Source organism: Miscanthus floridulus, chromosome 2, assembly GCF_019320115.1.
Source record: "Miscanthus floridulus cultivar M001 chromosome 2, ASM1932011v1, whole genome shotgun sequence".
NCBI lineage: Eukaryota > Viridiplantae > Streptophyta > Magnoliopsida > Poales > Poaceae > Miscanthus > Miscanthus floridulus.
Genome location: NC_089581.1, coordinates 64,789,579 through 64,815,398, shown reverse-complemented (window position 1 = coordinate 64,815,398; position 25,820 = coordinate 64,789,579). Strand labels below are relative to the sequence as shown.

The 25,820-nt window shown below is 51.4% G+C and overlaps 1 protein-coding gene and 1 long non-coding RNA gene across 3 annotated transcripts; one reads left to right on the top strand and one right to left on the bottom strand.

Moving 5' to 3' along the window:
• Positions 1 to 1,553: 1,553 nt before the first annotated feature.
• On the bottom strand, positions 1,554 to 24,995 carry LOC136525502 (noroxomaritidine/norcraugsodine reductase-like). Of its 2 annotated transcripts, none has more exons than XM_066518468.1 (4): positions 24,608 to 24,995; positions 24,303 to 24,564; positions 2,771 to 2,877; positions 1,554 to 1,997 (listed from the first exon to the last, which is right to left on the bottom strand). In XM_066518468.1, the coding sequence occupies exons 1-4, from the start codon at positions 24,983 to 24,985 to the stop codon at positions 1,833 to 1,835; spliced, it is 912 nt and encodes a 303-aa protein (XP_066374565.1). In that variant the 5' UTR covers positions 24,986 to 24,995; the 3' UTR covers positions 1,554 to 1,832. The 2 variants fall into 2 exon arrangements, with proteins under 2 accessions (XP_066374565.1, XP_066374570.1); XM_066518473.1 differs by having other exon boundaries at positions 24,303 to 24,528.
• On the top strand, positions 17,573 to 24,643 carry LOC136525519 (uncharacterized). Its single transcript, XR_010776516.1, has 3 exons — positions 17,573 to 20,239; positions 24,320 to 24,530; positions 24,603 to 24,643. It is a non-coding gene; the product is annotated as an uncharacterized lncRNA (long non-coding RNA).
• Positions 24,996 to 25,820: the final 825 nt, after the last annotated feature.

Genomic DNA, 25,820 nt, shown 5'->3' with positions numbered 1-25,820 from the left:
TATGTCTACCAATTGAACAAGTCTCTCTATGTATTGAAGCAGGCCCCTCACGCCTGGTACAGTCGCTTCGCTTCTCACATCACCTCCCTCGGTTTTGTTGAAGCTAAGTGTGACACCACGCTATTTATTTTCTGTCGTAGCGCTGATATGGCTTTCTTGCTCCTATATGTTGATGACATTGTTCTCACGGCTTCGTCTACGAGTTTTCTCCAGCAAATTATTTCAGCTCTTCACAGGGAGTTCTCTATGACAGACATGGGGCCTCTTCATCATTTCTTGGGTGCCACAGTTGAGCGCCAAGATGACAGTTTGTTCCTCTCCCAGCGACAGTATATGCTGGATATTCTAGACCGTGCAGGTATGCGTGACTGCAAGCCTTGCAGCACCCCAGTGGATACTCACTCCAAGCTCTCCGCTGATGGGCCCTCGGTGACCGACCCCACCCATTATCGTAGTATAGCTGGAGCTCTTCAGTACTTCACCTTCACCCGCCCAGATAATGCATATGCCATTCAGCAGGTCTATCTTCACATGCATGACCTCACCTGTACCGGACCTCACCGGCTGATCTTATTGTCTACACGGATGCTGATTGGGTAGGCTGTCTTGACACCCGCAAATCCACAACGGGTTATGCGGTGTTTCTCGGGGACAATCCCATTTCTTGGTCATCCAAGCGTCAGCCTACAGTGTCCCAGTCCAGTGCAGAAGTTGAATATCACACCATTGCGAATGGAGTCGCTGAGTAATTCATTCTCTCTCAGATATGGGAGACAGAGGGAGGGAGACTGACGAGAGCACGTGTAGGACGAGGCGTGGCCAAAATAGTGTGTGTGCAGGAGCGATTTTGGCGGCAGCGATGTTAGTGATGGAGGCGTACGCAATACTCCCCTACGTGTGCGGGCGTGGGATTTTGTCGCACGGAGCGCACGAGGGCTGGAGAAACTATCATGGTTTTCTGTATTGGGAGTGTCCTAACACCCGATACTCCCCTACGAGGGCGAGCGCGGGACTTTGTCGCATGGAGCACGCAGAGGGGAAGGGAAAACTATCATGGTTTCTGTATTGGGTGCCCTAACAAGCTAATATTGCCAAGATTTATCGATTTTATAGCCAAAAAATGAAATCAATGTCGATGGATGGTGCAACGTGTAGACAAGATTTGCTTTAGGAAAAAGAATTTGACCGTCCAGGTAATAAATAAAAACAATGAATTTATAGCCCTGTGTGGGCTATGGTATTCGGGATCCGATCCAAAACTTGGTGCACCACCACGTCCACATGACAAACAAAAGCAATGTCTTCTTCAGTTGACTGTGCCGTAATGTAAGCCGGCACAGCGTCACGGCCCACGTGGTAAGCAGAAGCCCAACGCTCGTCTACGGCCTAAAAAGCACCGAAAGAGACGGCCCAGAATTACTTTTTAGAACCTTAGAATCTACTACTATATTTCGTAATTTATATTTACGTCGCTTCAAGTTCCGGATCATTGTTTTTCATCTTTTCTGGCTTGCTGTCTCAGGAAGATATTGATGCAAGCGTTCAGGTGAAAGATCTTTAATTTGGAGCTGCTGAACGAATGCCTAAAAAAATTACAGTACAACCGTCAACCTGACACGATCATGTTTTTCAGCCCAACCCAAAACAAACGGCACAGAGAGTAATTATTGACCCGACGGTGACGGGGCCGAGTTCCAAGCTCCCAGCAGATAAACTGTCCACGGTGAATTATTGGCGCCTGACGGTGACGGCCGAGCAAAACAAACCCGTCTGTATCAGTTCCGGACCACATTTTTCATATTATTCTTCAGTAGCTGGCTGTCGTCCATCCATCAGGCGCTAATGGTGCGGCCTCCATCGATGCAGATGACCTGCCCGGTGAGGAAGGACGCCGCCGGCAAGCAGAGGAACGACACCAGGGACGCCACCTCCGCCGGCTCACCAAGCCGCCGCATCGGGACGCGTGACAACTCTTGCTGCACCACCGCTACCGGTAGCTGTATGTACACATATGTTAGTATGTACTTCTTACAATTCTAAAGTAATCGCTCTCTCCACGAAAGAATGCAATTACAGAATCCGTGTTGGTCAAACTAACTTAAGTTTGGCCAAGTTTATATGAAATAGTATTAGCTTAAATGTTAGTACTTTTTTATATAAACCCTAATCCCTAATGGTGTTTATTTTATATCATGAATGTTAGTACTTTTTTATATAACTTTAGTCAAAGTTTAAATGGTGATTGACTTCTTGAAAAATGAGAATTGAATTCATTTGTGATGAGTAATCACATTTCTGTGGGAGCCACTGACTAAAGAAATCCACCGCACGGCTACTCCTACCACACACCACACCAAAGATTCCCTGAACTGGTGATGGATACGACTGATAATAGATATAGATACTTGCATCTTTTAGCTTCCTGCTTAGTCTATCCTCAAAGTCCAGTGTTGCATCCTTTTCGGCAACATTATGTTTGATACATTTGATCGGTTAGGTCACAAGAAAATATATACTTACTCTCTTTGTCTGGAAACAATGTTATTCTAGATTTGGACTAAGTCAAACGTTGTTAAATTTGAATATTCATAGAAAATAGTATCAGCATTTGTATCCCTAAAGAATTGAAAATATATTTCATTATCTATCTAATAATACTTATTAATCATCATAAATATTAATACTTTTTTATATATAATTGTTAAAGTTGAGATGGATTGACTCCTAAAATAAAACAAGAATGACAATCCTTTTAGGACCCATGGAGTACCTCTTTAGCCATGTCTGTCATGATCACACCTGGTGCAACGCAGTTCACACGGATCTTATCACGGGCCCACTCAACAGCTAGGCTCCTTGTTAGCTGGTTCACTCCTCCTGCATGCATAAACATAATCATGAATGCAAGGGCAACCCCAAGATATATAAATATATGCATATGTGGACACTAGAGTGAGAATAACACTGAATTTGATTTTTTTTATTCTAAAATGACAAGGTTTAGATGTGCCCTTATTATTGTGTATGATGAGTAATTGTTATGCACATTCAGTCCTTGTAGTTAAGTTGTTATTGCTTATGACTGACCAGAGGCGAGTTCGTGGCATTGCAACATGTCTCTTGGATTGTGACGTGCAACTGTTAAGCATGTCATGGCGGTCCATGCCGATGGGGAAGGTCAAGCGAGGGATTCAGGCCGATGCACCATAGGCGGTGAAGGATGTACATAGAAGCTTAGACCAAGGGACTCAAGGTAGAAGGATAGACCGTGGATAGCAGGCACATGGGCATGACAACAAGAACAAGTGGGCGCACGAAAGAGATGAACACATCATGGACTGAAGACAAGGAAGTGATCAGACCAAGTCAAGGTGGGAGTGTGAGTACTTGGTGATCAAACGGTCTAACAACAAGCGGGATACTCATGGACATCCGGGAGGAGGTTGCATAGAGGCAACACGACTCTAGTTGTTTTTGTGGTTTTGGCCTCAAAACTACGGCCTCAAGACACCCGATTTCAACCTCAAAACTAGGGTGGAGAATCAGAGGACGTGTGGCATCATCACTGATCTTGCATCGACACGAAATGAAGTTGTGAAGGCGTCAGGTCCATCGGATGGATGAAGAAATATCTAGAGCATTTTGCACGACAGTGGTATATATCTAGTATTTGGTTCTAGGGGTATCTTAGTCTTTTACAATGGACCAATATGTATGGATGTGTCTGGTTAGGAGAGACAGCTCTTGAGATCCTAATTCATTTTTTCTTACCTAGCCAAGAGCACAAGTAGAATGCAGAAATTAAAGATGAGTAAAGAGAGTGGGTACCTCTTGCTCTATTTTTTCTTACATTTTAGTGGGTGCATGAAGGGAGGTGACTAGCAACAACATTGCACCTAGATTTGAGCTTTAATCCATGGCATCATTTCTATGATTTGGAGCAAAATCCATTCCCTTCCCATTTATTCTTAACTTTTCCTTTTTCTAGGTTTTTGGGCCTATTTTTGTGATATTCTGTTCTTCATGTTTGGTTGCAATTTGCGTAGGATTTTTGGGGGAATACAATGCTATAACATGGGTGAGTAATTATAGGGTGTTCTCCACTAAATCCTCACATGAGCTCCACAAAATTTTGAGTTTTCTGAAATTCCTCCTTTTTCTTATGTTTTTCTAAAGTCCATGAGATTGACGAACAAAGTTAATCCTTTTAGCAAGATCTCTTGGGAACATCATCTCTACATGTTAGGGAAGGTGTGTGCCAAAGTTTCACAATTTTTGGAGCCTATTTGATCAAGTTTTGTATTTTATTTTCTTCAGTTTGTTGGAAGGTTGATTTCTGAACAGTCCGTAACTTCTGGACCAATTTCCAGACCTATCTTTTGGACATGAAAAACTTGCGAACATTTTTTTGGAACTTCTGGACTTTTTTGTGAAACTTGCGGACTTTAACACTTAAGTGTTGTTTTCACTTATTCTTACTTTCGCGTTATCTTTAGGCCTTCCTAGCATTGTTATAAGGTTATATAGTCACATTGTGGCTATGAGGTAATGCATTTGCTAGAAAGGAGATGTTTTGAGTAAATTTTGAGATATATGTCCAAATTTTTTTTGAGGTCAACACCGGGGAAGCTGAGAGGCTCCACCTCAATATATTTTCCACATATTCTGGCAAGCCAGTAATGGAGTGTGCAAGGCACCTATTATAGGGATGAGCCTTGAAGATCATAGAAGTATATGATATAGAGGAAGAGAGAAGGAATACAATGCTAACAAAACAAAACAAACAACAAAAACAACAAACAACATGGTTCGGCTACAAGTTCAGCCTACATCCAAAGCTAGTGCGAGTACGACGTTCCTGACCTATGCCACAACTTAAGACAGACTCTGAAGATCTCTAATTCATAAGCAGCTGTAAGCGAGTCGGGTTCGACAGACGACAATCAGGAAGTTGTAAGGTATTCAATCGGTACAAACTGGTGACAACCGAGAGTTGCATCTCCTGTGAGAACATCTGAGTTCCAACCGACGCCGACCAACGCCATTTGGGGGAGGAAGCCTCAAAGGGGGAGGAGCACCAGGAGGAGAATGAGGAGATCCAGAGAAGAGATCAAGGTCCCCGTAGCCCAGCATATGATGAGGTGAAGTACATAGATGAACTAAAGGACGATAGAGCAAGCCGTTGACGGCGAGCACCTGACAACAAGTAGTGTGCGCAAAGGCCAAGGGGTAGGAGGGTAGTCAGACCAATAACAAGATGGGGAAGGAAAGCAACCAGGGAGATCATAGGGACATGTCGAGAGCCGATGGGAGCAGGTGTGGAGCAACCAGGGAGAGCACAAGGACACTGTCGGTGTTTCAAACAAACACCAACTAGTAATTTTATAATTGTTGCGTGTTAGACTCGGATGGTGTACTTAAGGACACAAGGTTTATACTGGTTCGGGTAGAATGTCCCTACGTCCAGTTTGCTGCTTCTCGTGTTATTAGTACCGAAAAAAGGTTCATAGTAGGGGGTACAAACGGTCGAGAGAGGGACAGGTCCCAAGTCTCTGATGGAAAGGTCGAAGGGATGCCAAGAGCTCGATTGCTGCTTGATTGTGTGTTGTGTATGGAATTGATCCATCCCTTTAGTGGGGCGTCCTGCCCTCCCTTTTATAGACCAAGGGGGAGCAGGGGTTATAGATGGGAGAAAGAGGAAAAAACCAAAGGTAGAGAAGGTCCTTCGAGGGCGTCGGGTCTTCCTTTTCCCTTGAGCCTACCCTGCTGACATGGCGGACCATGCCAGGGATAGCATGTTTTGTTGATCCTAATAGGGCCAGGCTTTGGCTTTGTTTCAGCGAGTGGTCATGTCCCATCCTCCCCCAGCGGATGGTGCGGTGTGTTAGGGCACTAAGCCATGACTCTACAGGGAGTAGACGGGGAAATGACTATACACATGTACTATAGATGATGTGATTTCTTCCATGACTGTAGCGGTTGTCGTATGCCTGTGTTAGTATCCACGCCCGAGGGCTGATGGCGGCGCCTACAACACTGTAGGACAAAAGTCGATGCCTAGAACACTATAAGGGCTCTGTCAGGTCGGAAAGGGCTTAAAGCGCCCGTCCCATCGTATCCTGATGGTACCTTCCTATAGGCGTGTAGGGCATGGTCCTCAGTACTGCGGTTGACCTGAGTGTCCTATCTTACCTCCTGCTCATCATCATGAAAGAGCAGGGTGCAGTTATTGGGCGAGGCAGAGCCTGCCCTCAGCCATCGGGCGAGGTGGAGCCAACCCTCGGACATCGGGCGAGGCGGAGCCTTCCCTTAGCCATTGGGCGAGGAGGACCCCGCTCTCGGACGTTGGGTGAGGCGGAGCCAACCCTCAGTAGTCGGACGAGGCAGAGCCTGCCCTAGGTCATCGGTCGGGGCAGAGCCAGCCCTCAGACGTTAGGCGAAGCGAAGCCAGACTTCAGCCATCGGGCAAGATAGAGTGTAGCCCTCGGGGGTCAGGCGAGGCAGAACCTATCTTCCGTCGTTTGGGCAAGAATCGTAGTAGCATTCTTGTCTGACCAAGAGCGTCAACATTCGATGGTTATTAGTTCCACCTCATTGGGTACCCTGGTATTAGGTCCCCGATAGTAGCCCCTAAGCCCCTGGGGTGATTTGGATAGAATCGCTCGGGGGGTGATTTGACTTGACAGAGGGTGTGCACGAGCGCACCCGATGGGGGTAGCCCCTGAGTGATTCGGGCAGAATCGCCCAGGGGGTATTTTGATTCGCTAGAGGGTGCGCGTGAGCGCACCCATTGGGTGTAGACCCCGAGCCCTGGGTGATTCGGATAGAATCACTCAGGGGTAATTCGATTTGCTAGAGGGTGTGCGCGAGTGCACCTGTTGGGTGTAGCCCCCGAGCCCCCAGGTGATTCAGATAGAATCGCTCAGGGGGTAATTCGGACCCTTCACGGGTATGGCTGTGAGATCTGGTGTTTTTGACAACTGGATAGTTCAAAGGGAGCCCTAGTATCCCGTTCGTGGGGATTCATCTAGGGTCAGCCCGGTTGAGATGTGTTTGCGGATCAAGACTCCTTTGAGGTTCTTGTGCCTGAGTTCTGGCCACCTATGCGCCCATCCCTCTTTGGGACGGTCGTCAGGACTGTTGGGCCAGCCCTTGAACTCCTAGGCCTAGGCAGGCCAAAGGAAAGCTTTTTGACCCATATTCCCTCTATGGGAAAAGAGTCCTGGTCTGCTTGGGAAGGCAAAACATCTGATGTGATTTTGGTGGGAAAGCATAGGGATCCGCAATGTGACATGGTGGTGTATCATGGCAGGCTCAGAGTCCTAGGCGGGCGGTTGCTCTTCTTGCATCCATCGCCCCTATAAAACCAAGGGGTTCGCCCCTAGGGTTCCGTACTTCACCTCCTCATCTTTGCACCTACAACCACTATCGCCAATTGCCTGAGCCTCCCGCACCCGCATCACAGCCATCGTCCAGCTCGCGTTTGCACCACCACTGCTGTCAAGCTCACATCCACCCCCTTCCAATCGTTCAATGGAGTCGTCGTGCAGATCCAACATCACCCGTTATTGTCTAGAGGGCCTCGTTTGCCATGGCCTCGTTCGCCCGCTGATCACCGCCGAGGTGTGGCGTCTGCCCGGTGATGAGGATGAGCCGTCACTGCCCGAGGGGTATGTCATGTCCTTTGCCCACTTTCACGAGCGAGGATTTTCCATACCTACCCACAAGTTCCTCCGTGGGCTATTGGATTACTACAAGGTGGAGTTACAGCACCTTACACCCAATGGGGTCCAACACATTGCTATGTTTGTCGCCTTATGCGAGGGGTTCCTGGGGATTAGTCCCCACTTCAACCTATGGCAGTATCTCTTTGTCGTCAACCTTTTGAAGAAGCGGGTCAGGAAGCAAGATCTGAGCGTGCTGATGGGATGCGCCGACATTCATCTCCACAACAACCGGGTGAACGAATACCCATCGATGCGTCTGTCAACCTCCAACAAGGGGTGGCATTCGCAATGGTTTTACGTCAAGGACGACGTTGCCGCCCCCTTGCCGGCGTTCTCCAAGCGCATCATCGAAGAGGTCCTGGGGTCGTGGAAGTGGGGTGTCCCGGACAAAGACAAGAAGAGGATCAAGAACCATCTCGCCACCCTCCATATTCTAAAGGAGAGGGGCATGAATGGATCAGGGATCATTGACGCCTACCATACGTGGAGGGTGGTGCCACTAATGAGCCATGCGCTTCCCCTGTACCTAATGGGGCCTGGAGCATCGTTCGAAGGGACAACGCTTGTCGATGAAGCGCTCCCCTTTTGAAGTGGCATAGCGCATCAAGGAGGCAATGGAGCCTTTGAAGGACAGCACCGACATTGTCCTTAATTTCATGTATCTAGTGCTGGGGCATCCTCCAATGCGGTCGGAACCGGGGTTCATCGATTTCGTAAGTTCTCTTTCCCCATGCCTCCTTTTTACTTGAATTCCTGGCCCTTGATGCTGACCTCGGGATAGCAAGACTAGCCAAACAAACTTGTCTTTGGTGATAGCCCGGCTCTGCTACTGAAGGACCGGATCGTGGCAACGACGAATCGCACCATGGCCGAGTGGGATAGGAAGACGAGGGAGCTCAAGAGGAAGAAGATGCTATGGAAGCAGCAAGCACGGGAGCAAGAAGAGGAGATAGGTAGTGACAATGATGATGAGGAGTTTGACAAGGTAGTTGCTGATGTGGAGTGGGATATCCTGGAGGGTGAGGATACGCTGATAGGTACCCACTCATCCATGCAGGGACCCTTCTCATTCCATGCGGAGGGAAGTGAGTCCATGAGGCCGGCAGAGACGGGCCAAACCATCGGCCCATCCACAGGACCGGTGGGAGTCGGTAGATCTACCGCCGTGCCGGTGGTGCCGGTGGAGGGGGGGCGGCTCCACTGCCGCGCCCCATGAGCTGATAGGGGCAGGCGGATCTGCCGCTGCACCGGTGGTGCCATGGAGGGGGGCAGCTCCCCTGCTGCGCTCGACGAGCTAAGAGGGGCGGGCGGATCTACCGCCACGCCCGAGGTGCCGACAGAGAGGGGTGGCTCCACCGCCATGCCCTCGGAGACAAGAGAAACAAGCCCTCCTGTCCGAGAGTAGGGGGCAGGCTCAAAATGGTCCCGCCTAGATGAGGTGGAGTAGGAATCTAGGGGTTCATCCTCAAAATGTTCCTACCGTCCAACAACGCCAGCGTAAGTCTCTGATTCCTCTATTCTTCCTGTTTTTTCTGCCTTTCCATTTTTCAATGTGACCTATGCCTTTTAAGTTTTGTAGAATCTTGTGACAGGGCCATTCTTTGGCGCTGGCGCCCAAGAAGAGTGTTGCTCTTCAGTCGGAATGGGTGTCGTCGCCCGACATCGCTCCTGTTTCAGGTAGGAGTGGAGTCGATGTTGCGGTCTTGTCAGTCGGTTAGGTGCCGCCAATGGTGGCGCCCGTGCCCTCGGTGGGTCAAGCAGGCGTCGGGGCTGAAGAAGCACCCTTGGGGGTCGTCGAGCAGATGACGGCGGAGGTGACTCCGCCGCCTACATTGGGGTGGATGGAGTTGCCGCCCGCTCTTGTGGCATCCTCTATGGTGGGCGTGGCACCACAAGCCGAGGCCCCAGCATCGCAAGTGGAGGTGGCTACGACCGTGATAAGCCAGGCACAGCCAGACGCAGCCACGGTTGTGTCTAAGGGAGCAGCGCAATCCGTTCCACCAACAGCCTAGGCGGCGGCGCCCGAGGCAGGCCAAACAGAGGGGACATGGCCGGAGGGTCCCTAGGCATTGTGGCGGTGGTGGAGAGGATCAATGGGGGGTCACCCACGTGGGGTGAGCTGCCACTCCAGTGGGATCACCCAAGCCTTTGCTGTTGCCTGCTCTCATTATGATCAAGAAGTTAACTTGGAGGCAATGAGCCTTGGCTTCGCGTCTGGCTATGAAAACTCCGAGCTGGATGAGATTGAGAAGGCGGTGACTCCCATTGTGCAGAACCTGGCAAACAGGCTAAAAGACATAGTTCTCCCTCCAAGGAAGTAGTTAGTTGAATAAGTTTGATAAACATTTATCTGTAATATGTGGACAAGTGTTGGTACTTTTGTGTCTACAGACAGATTCATAATTTTGTTTCACAATTTTGTTTCGTTCATTTGAGCTTACTTTCTTCCCTTTTGCAATTGAGAAAAAAAGCTTTATGCGATTCGACCCTTCTGTTTATTAAGACCATAGGGCCCAAGGTGTATAAGGGGGAAATTTTGATTATGTTGGTGAGCTATGTTACCGTAGCCGTCGGGGCGTGGGCTTTTTGTAGTATTACCAGGCATGGTCATTTATCTGCTCCCACAAACCTTGCCACTAACCTTAACATGAGGAAGAGGTCTGATGCAATGACTGTTTCAAAAAAGGAGGTATTTATACCTTTGTCAGCCCCCGAGTGAGATCCAACCCCTTACTGTTGCTGGGGCCGGATGTTACTAGAGACCGAAGCGAGGGTGGCAAACTTACTCTTGTATTCGCACATACCCCTTACTTAGGATTTTGGCAATTGTTCCACGACTGTGCGTTTGGTCTCATTGCTAGGTCGGCCTTCCCCGAGCCCCCACGCATGGCGGTGATTCGGTCAAGGGTCGGTAGTCTTGTGATTGTCACCCTGTCCATGGTTTCTGCAACTGGAGGGGTTGAGGTGACATCACTTGCCTCAAAGGCTCAAGTGACGTGCTTGATGAGCTCGCTAACAGGGATGTTCGGACAAAATGCGATCTCGTTGCTTTGCGACAGAGTCGGCAAAGCCCCCGGATGGTGTTCTATTGCTCCTTGACCCGCCTTCCAATAGATTCCCCCTCAATGGGGATTCTATGGGCTCGGCTAGAGGCTGGATTGAAGTAGAAGGTTGAGATGACCCTATCTGCCTCAATGCGGGTTGGGCAAAGGCCGCTGAGGCTCATCTACATTTTCTCCCCTGGCTCTTGTTTGACACGAGGCGGCCTTGGACCCTTTGCGGGCTAGCCTTCGAACCTCGGTCTCTCGATCTCTGATCGAGCGGCTCAAGCCCCCAAGCCCCTTGGGGTCTAATAGGGGTTGGCCATGTTTTGTGCGTCACCCCATCCTTAGGTTCCACAACCAGAGGGGCTGAGTTGATGACACTTACCTCGACAGATCGAGTGTCATGCTCAATGAGCTCACTAACGGGTATGTTCGTGTGGAATCTGGGTCCATCATTAGCTAACGGGGTCGGTAGAGCCCTCATATGGCATTCCACTACTTCTTAACCCGCCTCTTGGTAGATGCCCGAGATGTTCGATAGGCTCAGGTGGCCCGTTGGCCTCTCCTCGATGGAGATTCTGTGGGTTTGGCTTGAGGTTAGAATCAAACGAGAAAGGTCGAGATGTCCCTGTCTGCTTCTGAGTGGGGTCGAGCAAGGCTATTGGGGCTCCTCTTGGTTTTTCTCCCCTAGCTCTGTTTGATGTGAGGTGGCCTCGAGACCTTTGTGGGATGGCCTTCGAACCTCGATCAGTTGCCGCTCATATCGAATGAGGTGGGTGCCATTTCGTGGCGCGACATGAAGCATTGAGATGCGACGATCGCATATGCATCGTTTGGATGTATGGGTTTAATTGAAACAAAAGTGGGGGTCGGTAATGTTACCTTGGTGGTATGAGCGATGGGAAGCTCTTACCGGATGTTCGTGTGAGGTTCGAGTCCAGCATTCACGATGGGGCCGATGTAACCTACACAAGCATTGCAATTTTTTGTTTTCGTCTCTCGGTGGCAATTCGAGTCATTAGATTGACTTTAAGCGACCTGACAGCTTCTCCTTGAAGGAGATTCTGTAGGTGGACGCCTCCGAACCCTTCTCAAGAAGGCGGATGCTAAAGCTTGGGGTACGAGGAACTTTGAATTCAATTATGCTGGTGAACAAAAACACTATAGCCGTCGGGATGTAGGGTCTAGCGGTTTGTCCAGTTTTACTCAAAGTTTTACACCCACACACCGTGTCTCCAGTTTTTAAACATAAGGAGGGGTCAGGCAATGAGGATGTCTAAACAAGTAGACACTCTCAGTAGCCCCCGAGTGATGTCCGTGCCCCTGCCGTTGCTAGGGTTAGAAGCTCGGTAATGAAATTAACACGCAAAGTAAATAAACAGAGATGCTTATCTTTCAGCATTCGTTCATTTGTCATTTTGCCTGGGCCATCAGATCGACCTAGGAGGCCCGATGGGCTCCCCTTGACAGGGGTTCTATCGTCGGGTCTTTCCAGGTCCTGCCTAGGGAAGCAGAGAGTCACCTACATGCGGGTGTGCCCTGATTCTTGTGCCCGGTGCACGGTAGTGGTGGGCCATGCCCAGGCAATGTCCTATTTGACCAGGTGACTTCTCATCGACCAGAGCGTGTCCCCTCGGATTCCCGTCAGCATCGATTTCCCATCTGCATTGAATAGGGGAAGGGAGAGAGTTTTTCATCCCAACCTTTTGCCTTTTCTCAGCCATTGCGCCTCTTCCTTAAATAGGGAGGGGGAGAGGAGTTCTTGTCCCATTCCTTCGCCTATTCCTGAGCCACTACCTCTACTCCTTTCTCCTTGCCGAGCGCGTTCGTATGTCACGATGATTCCTAAGTGAGAGAGGGTAATGCGAGGGAGAGGAGAACTCATGGATCCATTTGTGAATCTAGAGTGCGATGTCGAGCTAGAGGTCATCCAACGTAGATGAGATGGTGCTGGCCACCTTTGTTGAGAAGGGGCCGCTGCTGCTAAAGGAGGAGGTGCACTGGAGGGTGCCAAGCGTCGTCGGCTTTGCCGTTGTCCGTGAGGCCTTTATCGGGATGGAGCCATATGGGAAGCTCTTTCGACAAATCTTCTCTAGGCGAGTCTTGTCGGTGGGGAAGCCACCCAGGACTGCGTCGATGGGGGGATTCATCCTAGTGGCCGCTCAGATCGGCCTGTTCATGAAGCTTAATGAGATGTTGGAGACATCCATCAGCCATGGCGGCCTTTCTTCTGCGGGAAGCGCCCCTAGTCCAGGTGCCGTTGTTAGGGTTGCGGCTGATCATGATGGCGTAGTCTCTAGATGCCCTAGCGAAGGTGCCACGATCACCGATGTGGTGCTCGATATTGTAGATGACGACACCCTCGAGGATCCCATGGAGCTGTAGGACGTCGCCGATGGAGAGCGTGGCGCGGCGACCGTAGTAGTACTCATAGTGGAACTAGTCAGAAATTATAATCGAATAAGTTATGGGGGAGCCCCCGAGTGACTAGTCTTTTGTATTTATGAATACATTAGACCTTTTCATGATGAAATCACTTTGTAAGTGATGAATTTGTGTGAAAAATGAACAAGTTTTCAACTTTCATTACAACAAACAATTTTTCAGCTCTTCTCCCTCTTTTTGTAAAATAGGTTTGGTGCTTTCCGACCCTTCCCATAGTTAAGGTAGCAAAAAAACTCAGAGTGTGGACGAGCCAATTCTGATCACGCTGGTGAGCAAGGAGGTCATAGCCGCTGGGGCGTGGGTTTCCCGCAGTCCTACCAATTATACTCAGATTTTGTTCCCGAAATCCTAGCCCTTAGGACTTGCCATGATAAAAGAGGAAAAAATACAGAGAATGTTTGCAAAGATAACACAAAGAGTGTTTGCAAGATAAACATACTTATATCAGCCCTCGAGTGAGGTCCGACCCCTCGCACTTTGCAGGGGTCGGATGTCACTAAAGATCGGGGATTTTTTTATGACAAAAACTGACAAGAGAAGGTATGCATTTATTTAAGGGTAAAAACGACATAGCTGCTCAATGTTCCAAGCGTTGGTGAAGACCTTGTTGTTGATGGTTTTCAACTTGTAGGCGCATGGCTGGAGTACTTCTGCGATGACGTATGGCCCCTCCCAGGGTGGGGAGAGCTTGTGGCGGTCCTTGTTGCTCTACACGAGGTGGAGAACCAGGTCCTCGATGTTGAAGGCTCGGTCCCACACCCATTGGCTGTGGTACTAACGCAGCGCCTACTGGTACTTGGTTGAGTGGAGGAGGGTGATGTCGTAGGCTTCGTCTAGTTAGTCCATGGCGTCTTGGTGGGATGCCTCGGCTCCCTGTTCATCATATGCTCTGATTCTTAGCGCTCCATAGTCTAGGTCGGTTGGGAGGATGGCCTTGGAACCATAGACCATGAAGAAAGGCGTGTAGCCGGTGGCCTAGCTGGGAGTTATTCTCATGCTCTAGAGCACTATAGGGAGCTCGGTGACCCAGCGTGCGCCGAACTTGTTCAACCAGTTGAAGATCCTAGGCTTGAGGCCCTGTAGGAGCATGCCGTTTGCGTGCTCGACCTACCTATTCATTCAGGTGTGCACGACGGCGGCCCAATCGACCTAGATGTGTTGTTCATCGTAGAATCAAAGGAATTTCTTGCTAGTGAACTATGTGTCATTATCCGTGATGATGGAGTTCGGTACTCCAAAATAATGGATGATGTCGAGGAAGAACAACACGGCTTGCTCAGACTTGATCACGAAGATTAGTCGAGCTTCGATCCATTTTGTGAACTTGTCTATGATGACAAGCAAGTGGGTGTAACCCTCGGGCTCCTTCTTGAGTGGCCCAACCAGATCGAGCCCCTAGACCACGAAGGGCCACATGATGGGGATCATCTGGAGTGTCTGGGCTAGGAGGTGAGTTTGCCGAGCATAGTACTAGCACCCTTCATAGGTGCATACGATCTGCTCAGCGTTGGCTACTAAAGTGGGCTAGTAGAAGCCCTGTCGGAATGCATTCCCAACCAAGGTTCTAGGCATAGTGTGGTGACCACAGACCACTCCATGGATATCACTCAGCAGAAGCTTCCCCTGTTCGATGAGGATACAGAGCTGCAGGATCTCGGTGTAGCTTCACTTGTAGAGTTCGCCCTCTACAAGAATGAAGAACTTGGCGCGACGTGCGAGCCATCGAGCTTCCATCTTGTTCATCGGCAGAGTGTCACGGAGGAGGTAGTCAAAGTAGAGTTTTCTCCAGCCATCTAGAGGGTCAGGCTCTATCGCTAGATCCTCTTCAAGCTCCATGACCTCAGGCCCAGACAGAGCCATTGGTTGGTTAGCCCTTGAGGCTAGATCAGATGGACCATCATCGGCCTGTTCTGACCCTTCATAGCGTACCGAGGGCTTATGTTGGTCATTGGTGAAGACACCCATTGGCACCAGCTCTCGACCAGATGCCACTTTTGCAAGTGCGTCGGATGCCTCGTTGAGGCGCCTTGGGATGTGATTGAGTTCGAGGCCATCGAATTTGTCCTCCAGCCGTCGGACTTCTTGGTAGTACAAAGCCATCTTGGTGTTTTGGCAGCTCGACTACTTCATGACTTGGTTGACGACCAGCTGGGAGTCGCCCTGGATGTCGAGGCGTCGGATGCCCAACTCGATGGCGATTCGTAGCCCGTTGATGAGCACTTCATACAAAGCCACATTATTTGATGAGGGAAATGGAGCCAAACCATGTACCTCATGCGGATCCCGAGGGGTGATATGAAGACCAGCCCTATGCCGGTGCCCTTCTTCATTAGCGACCCATCGAAGTACATTGTCCAGTACCCTTGGTCGATGATCGTCGGTGGTGTTTGGACCTCAGTCCATTCCACGATGAAGTCAGCCAACACCTAGGACTTGATCGCCATTCGGGAGGCATACGTGATGCCTTGATCCATCAACTCGAGTGCCCACTTTGCAGTTCTTCCCGTGGTGTCCTGGCTCTGGACGACCTCATCGAGGGGGAACGACGTCACAACCGTCATGGTGTGTGATTCAAAGTTGTGGCGTAGCTTCCTCTTGGTGATTAGGACGGTGTACAGGAGCTTCTAGATTTGGGAGTAGCGGGTCTTGGAGTCGGATAGTACCTCGCTGATGAAGTACATAGGGCGCTACACCTTGAGGGCATGCCCCTCTTCCTCCTGCTCTACTACCAGGGTGGCACTGACCACTTGCGTGGTGGCCGCTATGTATAGTAGGAGGGATTCTTCGTCGCTTGGAGGAACTAGGATCGAGGGCCTTGTCAGAAGCAGTTTGACCATGTCAAGTGCATTCTGGGCCTTAGACGTCCACTTGAAGCGGTTGGCTTTCTTCAAGAGTCGATAAAGGGGGAGACCTCATTCACCAAGGTGCGAGATGAATCGGCTGAGGGTGGCAAGGCACCCTGTGATTCGTAGAACCCCCTTTATGTTTTGGATCGGGCCCATCCTTGTGATGGCTGAAATCTTCTCTGGGTTGGCTTCAATGCCATGCTCGGAGATGATGAAGCCGAGCAGCATGCCCCTCAAGACCCTAAAAACACACTTCTCAGGATTGAGTTTGATGCCATTCGCCTAAAGTTTGGCAAAGGTTTGCTCAAGATCGGTAACGAGGTAGTCAGCTCATTTGGACTTAACTATGATGTCGTCAACGTAGGCCTCAACGGTCCACCCGATGAGGTCCCCAAAGCATCTGAGCATACAGTACTGGTACATAGCCTAGCGTTCTTTAGTCTGAATGGCATTGAAACATAGCAGAATGATCCAAAGGGGGTGATGAAAGAGGCCGTGAGCTGGTCAGACTCTTTCATCGTGATTTGATGGTAGTCGGAGTACACATCATGGAAGCACAGGGTTTTGCACAACGAGGTAGAGTTGACTATTTGGTCTATGCCCGGCAAAGGAAATGGATCCTTTGGGCATGCTTTGTTGAGACCCATATAGTCAACACACATCCTCCATTTCCCACTCTTCTTTCGTATAAGAATGTGATTAGCTAACCACTCTAGGTGGTATACTTCCTTGATGAATCCGACAGCCAATAGTTTTGCTATCTCTTCACCGATGGCCCTACGCTTCTCGTCGAAGCGATGCAGGCGTTGCTTCACCAGCTTGGAGCCTGAATGGATTTTTAAGGTATGCTCGACGACCTCCCTCGGAATGCCTAACATATCCGAGGGTTTCCACTCAAAGATGTCTTTGTTATCTCGGAGGAAGTCGACAAGCGTGCTTTCCTATTAAGAGGAAAGTGTGGTAACAATGCGTACCGTTTTACCCTTGGAGCTACTGGGATCTATGAGGACATCCTTGGAGCCCTCTGTCGATTCGAACGACCTGACCGACTTCTTTGCGTCAGGCGCTTCTTCGGCAACCTCCTCCCAAAGGGTGGCGAGTTCCCCGGAGGCGATGACTCTCGTGGCATGGCCACAACACTCGACCTCGCACTCGTAGGTGCGCTGGAAGGAGGTGCCGACGGTGATGACCCCATGGGGGCCTGACATCTTCAGCTTGAGGTATGTATAGTTGGGGATGGCCATGAACTTCACGTAGCATGGACATCCTAGGATGGCGTGGAAGGTTTTGGGGAACCCAACCACCTCGAAGGTGATGGTCTTAGTCCTGTAATTGAACTGATCCCCAAAGGTAACGGACATATTGATCTACCCGAGTGGCATGGCCTGCTTCCCGGGCACGATGCCGTGAAAAGGCACTCGGGTTGGGCAGAGGCGTGTCCAGTCAATGCCCATCACATCGAGCGTCTTGGCGTACATGATGTTGAGGCCACTGCCCCATCCATCAGCACTTTGGTGAGTCACTTTGGGCCGACGATTGGGTCAACCACAAGCGAATATCTCCCTAGGTGGGGCACAATATCTAGATGGTCAGTCTGATCAAAGGTTATAGCAGACTCTGACCACCAGAGGAAGGGAGGTGTGGCTGGTTGGGCCGTGTAGACTTCGCAGCGTGTGACCTTCTGATGGCATTTAGAGTCATAGGCCACTGATCCTCCGAAGATCATAAGGCAGCCATCCGATGTTGGACAGCCATCGTCCTTCTCCTCGGCGTCATCCATAGTGGGGGGAGGGTCTTTCCCCTGCTCCCCCTTGTTGGAGCCTCCGGACAGGAACCGCCGCATGAGGCTGCAGTCCTCGAGCAGATGGTTAACAGGAAAGGTGTGGTTCGGGCATGGCCCCTTAAGTAATTTTTTGAAGTGGTTCAGAGTGCCCTCCGTGGGCTTCCAACCACCCTTGTGGTCAGTAGCGGCCACGAGCGGGTCCTCATGCCGTTGCTTCTTATTCTTCCTTTTGGCGGAACGATTGCAAGTGCCTTCACTGGCACCCTCGTCCCACCTTGCCTTGCCCTCAAGGCGATCGAAGATCGCTCCGACCACCTCTTCTCTTGAGGCGTGGCTGGTGACGATGTCCATGAGTTCCTTGGTGGTTCGCGGACCCATGCATCCCAGCTTATGAACCAAAGACTCGCAGGTCATCTCGGACAGGAAGGCTCCTATCATGTCGGCATCGGCGACATTAGGGAGCTCATTGCACTGTTGGGAGAAGCGTCGAATGTACCCATGGAGGGTCTCACCGGCCTTCTGATGGTAGCTCTTGAGGTCCCATGGGTTCCCAGGGCGCTTGTATGTGCCCTGGAAGTTTCCCACAAAGATCTCTTTAAAATTCACCCAACTCTAGATTCCGTTGGACGACAAGTGCTCCAACCACGCTTGTGCCGAATCGGCCAAGAACAGTGGAAGGTTGCGGATAATGAAGTCATCATTATCCGCACCACCGGCTTGATAGGCAAGCCGATAGTCTTTGAGCCAAAGTCTAGGGTTTGTCTCCCCAGAGTACTTAGTGATATTGGTAGGTGGTCGATACCTTGGTGAGAAAGCGGTGTTGAGGATGTGCCGGCTTGAAAGCTCTAGTTTGGTTTTGGTGAATTGATGAAACCCTAAGTGCTAACCTAGTTTATCAAGTGATCATGACATAGGTAGCACACTTCAAGTAGAAGAAGCTAATGAAGATCATAGCATGACAATGGTGATAGCATGGAGATGATCAAGGGCTTAAACTTGAAGAGAAGAAAGAGAAAAACAAAAAGCTCAAGGCAAAGGTATAAACCATAGGAGCTATTTTGTTTTGGTGATCAAGACACTTAGAGAGTGTGATCACATTTAGGTTTGATAGCCGTACTATTAAGAGGGGTGAAACTCGTATCGGAATGCGGTTATCAAAGTGCCACTAGATGCTCTAACTTATTGCATATGCATTTAGGATCTAGTGGAGTGCTAACACCCTTGATAACATTTGTGAAAATATGCTAACACATGTGCACAAGGTGCTTGCAGGGTTGAGATGGGTTTGGGTCCCTCTCTCCCTCCCGCCGAGCTTGCTCGGCGGGATTCGGCGCTTTTGGAAAAATGAAATGTCTGTTTTCTATTGCGCCGGATGCAAAATTCTTGGTGATTGGCTCATTGGAGCAAGGGTGAAGAAGTTAGAAGTGAAAACGAGTTGGCTCATTGGACGCTAGATCTGAATGCACCGGACGCTGGCAGGCTGCGTCCGGTCGCGCTGACGTACGGTGACACAGTAGCTGGAATGTGACCGGACGCTGGCTGCGTCCGATCGCATTCGACCGGACGCGTCCGGTCATACTCGGGAGCTTACTGGAAACGACCGGACGCTGGGCCTTCAGCGTCCGGTCAGTTTATACCGGAGCGTCCGGTCAGGTCAAGTGACCGTTGGAATCAGGACACGTGGTCGTCTGCGAGCGACCGGACGCTGGGGTCCAGCGTCCGGTCAACACGACTGGAGCGTCCGGTCAGAACGCGTTTTGCCCAGTGAAGGGGTATAACGGCTCTATTTGATGGGGGCTCTATTTATAGCCCCATGGCCGGCTCAAGGGACAGCTCTTGCACATTTTCATTGACATAGCAACCTTGTGAGCCTAGCCAAAGGACTCCCACTCATCTACATCATTGATTCATCATCATAGTGAGATTGGGAGTGATCCAAGTGCATTGCTTGAGTGATTGCATCTAGAGGCACTTGGTGTTCGTGTTTTGCTGCGGATTTCTCTTGTTACTCTTGGTGGTTGCCGCCACCTAGACGGCTTGGAGCAGCGAGGATCGTCGAGCGGAGGTGGTGATTGTCTCCGGCTCCGATCGTGGTGATTGTGAGGGGTTCTTGACCTTTCCCCGGTGGAGCGCCAAAAGGTACTCTAGTGGATTGCTCGTGGCTTGTGTGATCCTCATCTTGTGTTGGTTGTGCGGCACCCTATTGAGGGTTTGGCGTGTGAAGCCAATTAGCGCGTGAACCTCCAAGTGAGTGAATCGCCACAACGAGGACTAGCTTGCCGGCAAGCAAGTGAACCTCGGTAAAAAATCATTGTCTTCATCATTGATTCCGAGGTGATTGGTCATCATTGTTATTCATCTTCGTGATTGATTGGTTCATTCATCTACACGGCGGTATAACCCTCTTAATCACTCTCTTTATTTTACCGCAAACTAGTTGACAAGCTCTTTAGTGTAGCTAGTTGTGAGAGCTAGCATGCTTGGTTGGTGTGGCTCTTTAGTTAGCCTTTGAGAGCACACTAACATAGGGTAGTGTCATTGCTCTTGTGTGAATTGACACTATCTAAACTAGAATTGTGGTAGGTGGCTTGCATTTTGAGTAGGCTAGCGCAACACTCGCTTCGCCTCATAATTGTCTAACCATTTGGTTAAGTGGTGTTGTAGAAATTTTTATTAGGCTATTCACCCCCCCTCTAGCCATTAGGACCTTTCACGGCTGTAGGCCTGAGGGCCTGGCAGACCGAGCTCTAGCTCCGGTCCTCACCGCTGTTGTAGCGTCCGCCGCGACAAGGATGATAGCCGTGGCGGGCTTCTTCCCTTGGGTCGCTGTAGGTGCGTCTGCGGGCGTCGAGGGTGCTGCGTGCGTCGCGGTTGCCCCTAAGACGTTGATGTATTGGGATCGCAGCGTGTTGCCTGCCGCCTTGTGGTGCTTGGTGGACTGATGCGTCCCTCACGGGATGTGCCGAGGGCGTATGTTGGCTGGTGTCGAGCTTGCGTCGCCAAGACAATGAGCTCTCCGCCTGCTGCACCGCCGCACGCTCAAGTAGCATGCGAATTTCACGGTGGGCCCGATGATTGTCGGGCGTTGCGGCCTTTGGAAGGCCATGGAGCAAGGCCATTGCGGCGATGATGTTCTGGCTTGCCCGAGCAAAGTGAGGAAGGGTTTCATCATCGGCGATGATCCTTCGATTCACGTCATGGGCCACGGCGCGTGCGCGCCCACCGTCTTAGCTCTCCCGATCGACCTCCGCGTATTCCCGCACAAGCGCGAGTCTAGCTTCATCGATCGCTTTTGGGCTCTTAGCTACTCCACCCCTACGCGAGGTGGGGTCACCGTCCCCCCTTCAGTTCCATCACCGGGTTTGCCTGCCGGGGTAGCCCCCTCCGTCGAGATGCTCTCGACGTGTCCCTTGGGGGTACCCACCATGAAACATTCCTGAGAGGGGTGATGGCTCCCCCTGCTGGAGTCAGAACCAGAGTCCGACCCCAGCCCCTCCACGAGGAGGCCATGGAGGGATTCCGTGATGCTTTCGATCATCCCCACGAACTCATTGTTCGCAGGGGACGGGATCGTGCGCTGTGCCACAAGGTGGCTAACGGTCGTCGCGGCGTTGCGAAGACCGAACGGAAGCGCCGTCGGGGCACTTCGCGCGGAGTGTTTCGGGGAGAGGGTGAGGTGGCGTGGGTCCTCCTTGGACGGCTAGGGTCCAGGGGAGGCGCCGGGCTAGCGCTCAAGCCTCCCGTAGTTGATGCCGATGGAGGGGAGAGATTGGATGGCAGCATGAGCCAACATCAACTCTCCTCCCACCATGACGATGAAGTCCAGGTCACCAAAACGCACGTGTGCGCCCGAGACCCAGCTGATTGCGTTGCTAGCCATCCGAGGCTTGATTTAGAACGCACAGAGGATCCTACCTGGCGTGCCAACTGTCGGTGTTTCGAACAAACACCAACTAGTAAATTTATAATTGTTACGCGTTAGGCTCGAATGGTGTACTAAAGGACACAAGGTTTATACTGGTTCGGGCAGAATGTCCCTACGTTCAATTTGCTGTTGCTCATGTTATTAGTACCGCAAAAAGGTTCGTAGTATGGCGTACAAACAGTCGAGAGAGGGACAGGTCCCAAGTCTCTAATGGAAAGGTCGAAAGGATGCCAAGAGCTCGATTGCTACTTAATTGTGTGTGGAATTGATCCGTCCCTTTAGTAGGGCGTCCTGCCCTCCCTTTTATATACCAAGGGGGGAGTAGGGGTTACAGATGGAAGAAAGAGGAAAAAACCAAAGGTAGAGAAGGTCCTTCGAGGGCGCTGGGTCTTCCTTTTCCCTTAAGCCTGCCCTGCTGACATGGCGGACTACGCCAGGGATAGCATGTTTCATTGATCCTAATAGGGCTGGGCTCTGGCTTTGTTTCAGCGAGTGGTCATGTCCCATCCTCCCCCGGCGGACGGTGCGGTGTGTTAGGGCACCGAGCCAAGACTCTGCAGGGAGTAGACGAGGAAATGACTATACGCCTGTTACTGTAGATGATGTGATTTCTTCCTTGGACTGTAGCGGTTGTCGTATGCCTATGTTAGTATCTGCGCCCGAGGGTTGATGGCGGCGCCTACAACACTGTAGGACAAAAGTCGGCGCCTACAACATTGTTAGGGCTCTGTTAGGTCGAAAAGGGCTTAAAGCGCCCGTCCTGTCGTATCCTGACGGTACCTTTCTGTAGGCATGTAGTGCATGGTCCTCGGTACTGCGGTTGACCTGAGTGTCCTGTCTTACCTCCTACTCGTCATCATGAAGGAGCAGGGTGCAGTCGTCGGGCGAGGCGGAGCCTGCCCTCAGCCGTCGAGGCGGAGCCCGCTCTCGAACGTCGGACGAGGCGGAGCCAGCCCTCAGCCGTCGGGCGAGGCGGAGCCTGCCCTCGGTCATCGGTCGGGGCAGAGCCGGCCCTCAGACGTCGGGCGAGGCGGAGTCAGCCCTCAGCCGTCGGTCGAGGCGGAGTCTAGCCCTCGGGGGTCGGGCGAGGCGGAACCAATCTTCCATCGTTCGGGCAAGAAACGTAGTAGCATTCTTGTCTGACCGGGAGCGTCAACGTTCGATGGTTATTAGTTCCACCTCATTGGGTACCCCAGTATTAGATTCCCGACAGACACGCCGTGCACGGACAAGAGCAGGTGTGCTTTGTATCGATGCCTTTAAAAAGGGAAGCATCGTTCACGGACGCCACCATCGACACCCGGAGCACAGGCTCGTAAGGGGTTTCACCCCAAAGACCTGTCCGACTGCTGCAGCAACCTCGAAAAGGCTTCCGCGATAGCAGAAATTAAAATCTTCAGCAACGCCTGTAGGAAGGGATAGGACACCAATTGCGTCATCGTTGCTGGCCTAGAGTAACAGCCAGGCAGGGTTTTTACATAGATTCCATGAGCCTACAGTAGTAGCTGAAGCATTGTAGACGTCTACCACGCTGCCAGTCAGCCACGAACCGGTCGCCGCTCTCGCTGGCCACGGCTCGGCCAGCCAGAGCCCCGACCAGCCGTGCTAGAACTAGCCGCCGCAGGCTGGTCCCAACCAGCCACAGCCCGGCCAGGGGCCTTGCTCGACCAAAAAAAGCCCCGCCGGGCCCTGCTCGTGTTCGCTGCCCCAGATGTGGGGGTCGCGCAACGAGCTGAGCGGGAGCAGTAGGGCAGCTGCAGCTGCCGCGTCTGCCGCACAGGGTGGAGGGGGTAGCGCCATGCCGCATCCGCCGCTCAGGGCTGCTGCAGAGCCGTGCAGGAGCAGGTCCATGACGCAGCAGACGCTGCGACGACGAGCAGGAGCCCCACGGCGAGGAGCCGGCGGACGGCGCGCCTTGGGACACCCAGTGGCCAAGGTGTACCTGCACCCGAGCCCCTCCCTGGCCAGGAGCCGCAAGCTTGCGCGCGGAGCTGCGGACCAGGACGTTGTACGACGCGCGCACGCACCGCCACCACCGTGGAGCCACAGCCGGCTGGGAGTCGCGTTGCCGGGCCGCACACCATAGATCCAGTGACCAAAAGCACGGATCTGGCCCATAGAAGCAGGGATCTGGCCGGAGAAAGAACAGGTCGATAAAATTTTGTAGTTGGAAAGAAGAGATGTGGTGGAGGAAGGAGAACAAGCACGCGGGTGGCTGCTTTGTTGGGCGCCGCCTGCTGTCCGCCGCCGCTACGGCCATTGTTGCCGGGGAGTCGCAGCGGCAGCGGCTGAGCTGGCGGGGAGAGGCGCTGTGCCGGCGGGGGAGGCGTCGCCCCTCGAGTCGCCGAGAGAGACGACGCGAGGGGGCTCCTTCCGACCTCTTGTAAGGGGGAAACAACCGCATGGTGGTATCCATTCATCCGGCCTCTAGTTGGTCCGGACTCTAGTACCCTATTCTATTTGGTCCTTCGATTTCTTTTCTGAAACGATTTGTCACATATATAACATTTTTTTAGAAAGAAAACTATTTACCTTTGGTGACGCTGTAGAGCACTTCCTGTTGGAAGGCCACGAAGCTCGCGATGGAGGAGATGTGGACGACACTTCCCCCGCCGGCGACGGAGGCGTTCCGGAGGAGCGGGTGCCCGAGCTGGCTGAGGTGGAAACACGACTCCAGGTTGGTCGCCATGATCCGTGAGTAGTCCTCCGCCGTGTACTCCGCTGGCGGCTTGAGCATCAGCAGCGCCGCATTGTTCACCTGTACGTACGTGCACAGATGGACTACGCCGTCAAGCTGACAGCTATTGATGAATGCTTTCGCTTCACCTTCAGCTTACCAGGATATCGAGCTTGCCGTCGAAGGTCGCCTTGACCGTGTCCATGAGCTTCTCCCGGTCGGTGCGCACGGCGACGTCGCAGACCGAGACGGTGACGCGGAGCCCCTTCTCGGCCCACCGCCGGCGGCACTCCTCCAGGTCCGCCGCGCTGCGGGCGCACGTGTGCACCCGTGCGCCGAACCCGGCCAGCTCCTCCACGATGGCGTGTCCGATCCCCTTGCTACCTCCAGTGACCAGCGCTGTGGCGCCGGCCAGGCTCCACCTCTCGCCGCCGGCCGCCGCTGCCATCCTCTGTTTTTGTGTATCTTGTGTGTTCAACTTCAACTTGTACCATAATGGTGCGATGCCAGTACCTTTTAATGAAATACGGGCCACCATGATGTTCTTGTTCGACAAAAAAAATTGTCCCACCATGTGCTTGTTCAGTAGTTCGAGAAAAAATATGTTCCACCATGGGCTTGTTCTAGAAAGAAAATGCTGCGATGCCAGTGACAAATAGTATAATGCTGTTGAGTTGATTCCAATACACTACAGCTGTACTAACAATTTGAGCCTCTTTTGTCATTGCAAATGACAAATAAGAGACCTGCCGCCTCAAATATTGCTTCTTTTCAGGCAACAGTTAACAGACCGAATCTCTCGTCATCATTTGTCAGGACTTTTCGGAGTAACAACATGTTTGGTTGGCTGGTTCGTATCATTGCTGGTTCATGAAGAAGTACTGCTGACTGATTTGTGTGAGAGAAAAATACTATTCTGGCTACAAATTTACGATCGTTTACGACAAGCCACAGTCAAACGAACATACTTTTGGCTGGTTCACATCCGAACTCGATAAAAATACAACACAGATACCAGCCACCGATGGACACAACGTCGCCTGAACTCAACACAAAAACCATGCAGACTGATGAATAGGAATTGTGGACAAATAATTTGAGCCCCACTAAACACCAACTGATACTAGTATACTATAATGGTGTTGAGTTGATCTTGTCTGCTCAACATTTTTTTACAACAACACATATATTATAACGATTAGAACAGTATACAAAGTTTTGGGCTTGTACATCCCAAAGATCAGAGGTGTAGCTCGCTAGCTACTAGGAAAGAGTCAACAGAATGACTCCCCATAAGAAAGCCTATCATCTTGGGCATCTGTCTCTTAAGAAGATGATCTGCCTTTCTGCTGGAGAAAACACAGGTGGTGATG